Raw genomic sequence first — 8246 nt, forward strand, 5'->3', positions numbered from 1 at the left:
TCAGAAAGGAGAGGTGGGGGGGTTGGAATGCTAATTCACAGCAGAACAAAATGGGAGAGAGTGAAACAAACGTGTTCAGAGCACATATGGGTTTCGGGCACAGTAGGTGGAAAGAAAACGTGGCTAGGTGTAGCTTACTTGTGGACAGGGAATAACTGCAGAGAAAAGAATCTGGAGATAGTGAAATGCATAAGCACCGATATTAAAGAATTTGGTCATGATGCCGAGATAATCCTTCTAGGGGACATGAACGCTCACATTCATGACCTTGACGGATATTCAGACACCAATGGCAAGTTACTGCTAGATCTCTGCGAGCAACATAGTCTTGAGATAGTTAACGTGGGGCCTAAGTGTGAGGGGCAGATCACGTGGGAAGTCGGAAACAGGCAATCGAGCATTGATTACTGTCTCATGACAGAAGGAATATATGACAAACTTAGAGAGATGAGAATAGACGAAGAAGGCATTAACAGCTTGGGTAGTGATCATAAACGCATAATATTACAAATGGGATATAAAACTGAAAATAAGAACATAGAATCAAAGTTTGGCAGCTCGTATCTAAATGACAAACAAATAACAAATATAGCCGCAAGAGTCGAGGAAAAAGTAGACGAACTACCAGGCAAAGACTGGAAGTATAGTGAGCTGCTACATGTAATCACGAAAGAAATGGAAATAGAGAAGAAAACTATTTGTTGGAAAGGAAAGAAAAAGCCAAAAAGTTGGTGGAACAAAGAAATCCGGGAAGCGATCGAGATGCGACGTCAGGCATCACGGGAGCACAGACAGGCAAAAAAGGAGAAGCGGCCACAGGACGAAGTCAACCAAATATGGGAAATATATTTAGAGCAAAAATCCATTGTGCAGAAATTAGTCGAGGCAAAAATTAAAGGTGAAAGTGAACGCTGGATGACAGAGATTCGCGAAAAGAAGAAGGCCGCGCCTAGGATATTTTGGAGCCACCTAAAAGCGCTGGTTAGGAAGTCTGTCACAATGCAACAACATATGGTAGATGAAGGAGGAAATAAATTGGAAGGATATGAAGCGCTCGGTTACATCCGAAAGATAACAGCCGATTCGTTTAAAAAGGTCCCCCAGGGGATTCCCCCGGTGAGTAAAAGTACGCAAAGGAGTGCAACCGACGAAGATGTAGTACTAGAGAATTTCAATTGGAAGAAGGCCGAAGGAAAAATTCCTAAGCGCACTACTCCGGGCTTAGATGGGGTTCCCGTCAGCCTCATTAACGAACTCGGACATAACACTAAAGAAGCACTGCTGAAAGCTGTAGAAAAGTGCTTACAGCAGATGGAAATACCAGACAGTTGGCGAAAAAGCAGAATGACCTTAATCTATAAAGGCAAGGGAGAAAAGGATAACATTCGCTCGTATAGACCGCTAACAATTACATCGGTGCTATACAGGTTGGCGATGCAGGCAGTAAAATTAAAAATAGAAGCGTGGGTAGAACAAAATGATATCCCAGACAACACGAAAAGTCCTAAGGATGCCCCAAACAAGTACCGAAGTCCCACATCCAATAAAGGAAGTCATATGGGTGTCCCGTAGACTTCAGCGAACGGATGTCCATTAAACATCCCAGAAGAGGACATGAATGGGTGGATGCTTGCATGCCTCACATCAACACATGCGTTTTTAATCTACTTACTCATATTAGCACACATATATGTATGTTGTCTTCATGAATTAATAATGCACTTTTCCAGCGATCATTGTTTATAATCGCACCAATACATATATAGAACTTGCGCAACCCTTCACAAATAATTAACATATGTATTAATTAAACAGGCGAGAACACATAACGGCTCTTGTTTGCTGAAGTTTTGCATACTAATTATTCTTTCGTGCAGGCCTGAATAATTAAAGCACGTCCAACTTGAGCAACGTCATAGTATATTACGTGATGTGCTGTCGTGCTGCGCGTTGCTCGTTTATTCGGAACCACATATATGCATGCGATCAACCTTGCCCACTAAACTGTTTCAACGTACTTAGCCCGGATGGCACACGAAAAAGTCCAATATAGTTAAACATTAATGGGGATTGAAACCGTCCCATGTAACCGCTCCGTTCGAGAAGCGGCGAGCAGTTTCGGTTTCAGTTCTTTGAATGTATCGTTTTACATGTACACTGCTCTTAAATGGGCCGGCGAAAAATTATGAAAACGACGACTTTGTAATTCGTATTTGAAGTGCGCTGTAGTTTCTTAACTTTTTTCTTTTGTTTTATGCTCATTATATGTACGAAAACATTACGACAATGCGGCTGTGGCTGCAGTCTGTTTCTATAGTTCCGCATTTGAAGCGTGTTCTCTGCGTGCACAACAGTTACAATTCGCGCGCACTCTGAAATTTGGGTTCGCGGAGCTGGTTGTAATCGAAGGTAAGTGTTGTTTTCCGACTGTTTTTTTATTTGTCAAGCGTGAAGATATACGTGTGTTGGCCTTGTGTTTTATCTTTAGAGCTTGCATACGCTAGGCGGGAAGCGCGCGCCATGAAAATCGAATACGAGAGTAAGTTATCGTTGCATTTATCATTCTTCCACGTTTGTTGTGTTCATCTGCCTTTTGTAATGTGCAGTGCGATGCTATACTTTAGACGTCACCCGCTTAAACAGCACGACAAAAGTGAGTTTACCGGTTACCACGTGGTTCACCAAGTGGTTTACCACTCTTCTAGTCGCCTAAAGATGGCTTCCATGTCGAGATCGACTGCTGATCAGTCACGCCGTGCAGGCCGATGTGCGCGCAATCTTGGTAGCTGCTAGCGAATATTTTAACGCGAAGGAGAATCTTTCACGTGTCGCTTTACCTCCAATCAGCCAGAAGTTCCCGAACCACCTCTGAACCGTTCGCTCGGCCAAGTTGCGAGTGCCGGCATTTATGGCCGCGTGCAGCCAGAAGTGTCCGAACCACCTTTGAACCGTTCCCTCGGCCAAGTTGCCAGTGCCGGCATTTATGGCGGCATGCTGGAATCTTGCGACTAGGAGTACCATACTGGTGACAACATGCACAGCGTTCCCGTGGAACCCGATAACGTGCCCGACGGGTGCCACAGATGCCTTAGCCTACACAGCAGGACACTGCAACAGATTCTAACTCAAGTATATTGAAAGAACTGGATATCGCATCGTTGAGAGAAGACTTGTGACAATGAAGCTTAGAGTCAAGTGTGCCTCACGATGCCGTCATAAATCTGTTAAAGGTTCTTCGCTCGTATTCTTGCATGTGTGAGCTACCAAGTAGCGCCAGGGTGCTTTTGTCCACACCAAGAGTGCCAAATGTCACACTACTGCTGGATTCTGGACATTATTGTCATTTTGGTTTGCGTGAAGGGCTTCAATCTGCTCTCAGACATGTTTACCATGTGCCCAATGCCTGTGGTCTGTTTGTGGTCTGTTTTATGTTCAGGCTCATCGCACATACCAGTACCCTCAACTCTTACTGCGGCTGCAGGGCCACACACGGAACCACGCATGTTTGGTATGTCATTCTGGTTTCACATAGCAATTTTTATATTGCTGCGGTTAGGTGTTTGCTTTTGCATTGTGCGGCAAGGTGGAGTGCGAACTATCGTTTCTATGTTTTAGGTGCTTTGCACATGTTGGAAGCTGCCAACTCTTTTACGGAACTACAATCCCATGGTATGTCATTTATGCGGTATACATCATTATGTTGCTGTTATGCAATGTCTCCAGTTTTTACCTTGTTTTGTTGTACAGTCATTGTGCTATGGCCAAATGCCTGTGGTCTGTTTTATGTTCAGGCTCATCGCACATACCAGTATCCTCAACTCTTGCTGTGGCTGCATGGCCACACATGGAACCGAGCATGCTTGGTATGTCATTCTGATGTCTTATTGCATGTTGCTGTAGTTTATTTACATTTACTCGTTAAATTGAGAATCCTTTGCCCACTTCAGGTGTTTTGAGCCTGCCTGTCTGTCTCTGTACCTATTTCATCTCCGTCTGCCTCTCTGTGTAACTCTAGATGTTAACTTGTGGTGTCAATTATGTTCAGATTCATCTTACAGTCCTGGACCCGCATATCTGACTGGGGCTACAAGGTCACAAACAGACCCACAAGTGCTCGGTATGTCATTCACCTTCTTTAATGGTTACAGTCCATAATGTTCTGTGTCCTTGGGTTCTAAGGGAAAAATTCCCGTCTTGTTTATGTGTTTTCTTGCTTCATGTTTACTTGAGGCAAATGTTTCCTTTGTACTGTAGATGTACTATTCACATATGTGATAATGCATGCCCAGAAGAGTGAAATTAATTCCACGAGTATTGTTCTTTTGTGTAACGTGTTGGAAACGGAAGGTGATATTCTTAGCACTAAATCAGCTTAGTTTTTTAGTTGGTGTTGCTGGCTTCATGATGGAAAAAATTATGGCAGAACCCATCTTACAATGACTGTCACCAGTAATACGATTTGTGTTCAAGCAGTGTAACAGCCAGCTGTATTGCTCCACCTCCATCTCTTGAGCTCATGTATGTGGGCAGTGTCCTATTTCCTTCATATATGCTATGTATCAGCATAAATAGAAACACAAACTGCATAGCTTCTGAACAGTGTGCCCCACCTTGCTCTGGTTTCATGATAATAGTATTAGTCTGAGCATTCATTACCCTCCCCTATGCCGCAGCCACATAGCACAAATGAAAAAAAAAATTGTATGTTGCTGCTGGCATAACATACTTTCCCATTGTCGTTGTGACACAGTGACACACTACCATGAGTCATGTTGAAGAGACAGGGCGTGCAAACATGAAGACAAGAAAGAACTCAAGACACCACAAACGCCTTGACATCTTGGATTCTCTCTTGTGTCCAAGTTCGTCATTCTTCAGCTTTCGTCAGCTTTCTGTCATTCTAACCATAAGTTAGTGGCGCAGTTTATCCCTTCGTTCTTCTTTAGGAGCATGCCTCATCATTTGAGCAACGATGGTTGCTAATGTGCAAGCGATGACTTATAAAAACATTTGTGCTCGTGGTGCTGCTGCAACATCAATCAAATCGTAGATCCTCACTTACACTGTTATCACCAAGCCAGTGTCGCAAAAACTGCAAAGAAGGCTGTACGTAGATTTCAATTATGTTAAAGAACTCCAGGTGGTCAAAATTTTTGGCTCGATAATCATGTCGTGCTTTGGAACGTAAAACCCCAACAATTCTTAATGCAAAGGAGACTCATGCTTTGCTGTTAGCGCTCCTACAAGTAACTCTCAGCAATGTTCATGACCGTTTTTTTTTATGTGTTGCCATATAATTCACTGAAAAGTTTTAAAGCTATATTTTGAATATAGGTTAACCTATAGCTACCTGGAACAGCAAAGCACTTTGAACATTACACACCTTTAGTTACCTTAAGCCTAGCTATGTTCGAATTATTGCGGTAGTTTTTCATCTTAAGACATATTGCTGAACTGAAAACTCTCATAACACTGATGTCATCACTTCTTTTTCAGCTTTCATGGAAAGGATACAACATGTGTTAAATAGCATGAAGCACACCCAGCAAGCCCATTTGCAATATTTCAGCGAGCTGCTAAGTAATGCCGACAGTGCAGCTCCGCACCCTCATGGCCTCCCAGACCTGCCTTTCTCGAATGTGGCGGATGTTCTTGCGTATGAAGAGAAGCTCGAGACAGACAGCAAAGCTCATTATCAAATGGTAATTTCTCTGCTTCATGGCCTAAGCTCAGTATAATGTTGCCTGTCTTGTAACTACAGCATGCTGGAGTGACTAGGCATTTATAAATTCATGTGAATATTACTTATGACAGTCGGATTAATGACGTACTGTTGAATTTTTACATAGCTAGCTGCGTATGACAGTTCTAAACAATTTAAGTAAAGCTAGAAGCCAGCTTGTATTTCTTTATTACCACAAGATCATTTAGGTTGCAAAACATTCAAAGTAAACTGGATCCCAATGTGTCTTTCTAGCTGTATATCTTCTTGTTTCCTTTTAACAGAAAAAGCACATGGCTGTACAAGGGGGAGATTCGACGAAACAGAAAAGAACACGTGTACTGCAGTCCCTCCTCAGCTGGAATGCTGCAGTGGGCTTCAGTTGGTTTGGCACAAAGTGAAAGAAAATTCTGTGAACTGCACCTCTGCAAGCTGATGTGCGGTGAGTCAGGTGTAGCAAGCTTGATATAACTTGGCTTTTTTTGAAATCTTCTGTCAAGCAGTATACTCAATATAGCTAGGTTGTCTATTTATACTTTGCTGCAATTAGTCCTGGTATTTACTGTCAGTTTTTAAGTGTGTAGTACTTTTGGGGCCAGGGCTGCCGTATGCTGTCATCGCTTGGCATAATGCAGGCAAAACCACGTATAGCATAGCCATCTGTAGAGTAATGAGCGCGTGCTCGCACCAAAGGGGTCTTCCTCTTGTTCTTCGAGCGCCTTGATGATGATATTAAGTGTGGAGCACATTAGGGGCCCGGGCTGTCGTATGCTGTCGTTGCTTGGCCTTACGCAGGCAGAACCATGTAAAAGAATAGAAAAAAAGAGGAAGCAAGCGAGAAATAGACAGAGAGCTAGAAGAGTGCCATACCCACCCAAGTTTTATGTGGTGTACAAAACTTATAGGAACGATAGTTTCGCTTCTATGCATGCAGCCGTGTTGACTAATGACATCCGAAACCCGAATGCAACCCTGAAGGATGTGGAGAAGGCTGCGATGACCTGGTTCCGTCATGCTGCTGAGCGGCTGGCCGCGCAACAAAAATAGTTTATTTATTTTTTTTTTCAACTAATAAGATAATCCTGAAGGTCAGTTATTGTTGCAAATTCTCTGCATTGCGTGTATTAAAATTTGTGTTGCTTTTTTTTCACCACTGTTTCATTCCTTCTTTGTTGTTTCTTGTTTATGTATGCCATATTCAGTGCCATCATTTTTCTGGTGAATTGTTTCCTGTGCTGGAACTGAACTTTTTGTTTCCTAAAACTTCATTTTCTTACTTGCACACTGCCTGTAGATTGAAGAGCAAGAGTAATTAACTGCACCAATAGTGTAATGCTAAAATCAGGTCCACTACATAGTACATTGTTCAAAAAGTGCCCTGCAGTAATCGCAAAAGCATCCAAGCAAGCAAGTACAACCTGAATTCCGCACTAGTAGATGAGAATTAAACAAGTTGTGTGTGCTAGTAAAGAAATTGTGTTTCAGGAAATCAAAATTTCAGTTAGGCTAAGGGAACGACAGAGCAAGAAAGTGATTACTTTAAGCTTTTTATTAACAGTTCCAGTGAGGAGAATGTTTCCTAATGATATATATGTGTGCCCTTTATGCATGGCAAATGTGCAGTAAAATAAAGAATTCAAACTTCTATTTGCATGAACTATATATTGTCTAAGTAAGTTATAGTGTGACATTAAACTAGTGTCATACATTTACAACAGATCCAGAAATACTACGAGTATTTTAAAAATTCATTTTTCTGTCTGAACACGCCTAACTTTAGCCATTTTCAGAAAAGTATGATATGTGTTGCACTTGTCCTACTGCTTTTTCTCTACTCATCTCTGTTATAGAACTGTTACAGGATCATGGAATTCAGAGCTTTTATCATTGGCTTCTTTACCTGTGCTTGAAAGCGCCTTCAAGCTGTTCTTTAATTCAGGCTTGAAATTGAAATACATAGGGCAAGATCCGTTGTTCTTCTATTTTACATTGGGAACTTTTACATGCAAAGTGCTCTGTAGGCAGATGTGTGGGGTTCTGCCCTTGCAGCAGTGTTTGCAGTGTTTTGAAGATTTAGAAAATAAGCAAAGAAGAAAGCAACAGAACCACTGAGCATATTATAGGGCCTGCAGTCACATGAAAAAGCAGGAGTGAATTGCATTGCTGGAAGAGTACGTGCAGGGGTTTTAAAAACATTCAAAGAAATGTAAGGCTTTCAGAAAAGCAGTTCTTTCTATTAACTAGCATGTGCCCTTTAAATGCTGCATGTACTGATAATGGAATGTGCAACATCCAAATCTAATCCCAATATCATCCCGAGATGTCCTATGGGGAGGAAGTCCTATGGATCCGTTTTTTGTCTCATTTTGGAGGCTTCCTGGAGGTTTGCGGGAATTATTTGGGACGTCCTTAGAACTTCCCACACATCCTAAGGAGCGCATCCTAGGTGTATCCAAAGGACGCCATTGCGTTGTCTGGGATTTTGGGAGAACTTCAGAATGGATTTCGAATCGACAGGCGGTTT

The 8246-nt window shown here is 42.2% G+C and overlaps 1 protein-coding gene across 1 annotated transcript; it reads left to right on the plus strand.

Annotated features, from left to right (window-relative positions):
- The first annotated feature begins 2250 nt into the window (after positions 1-2250).
- LOC119384829 (uncharacterized) lies at positions 2251-6183 on the plus strand. Its single transcript, XM_037652519.2, has 5 exons — positions 2251-2409; positions 3437-3508; positions 3792-3863; positions 4046-4117; positions 5497-6183. The coding sequence occupies exons 2-5, from the start codon at positions 3502-3504 to the stop codon at positions 5736-5738; spliced, it is 393 nt and encodes a 130-aa protein (XP_037508447.1). The 5' UTR covers positions 2251-2409; positions 3437-3501; the 3' UTR covers positions 5739-6183.
- Positions 6184-8246: the final 2063 nt, after the last annotated feature.

This window comes from Rhipicephalus sanguineus, chromosome 1 (assembly GCF_013339695.2).
Source record: "Rhipicephalus sanguineus isolate Rsan-2018 chromosome 1, BIME_Rsan_1.4, whole genome shotgun sequence".
Taxonomy (NCBI): Eukaryota; Metazoa; Arthropoda; class Arachnida; order Ixodida; family Ixodidae; genus Rhipicephalus; species Rhipicephalus sanguineus.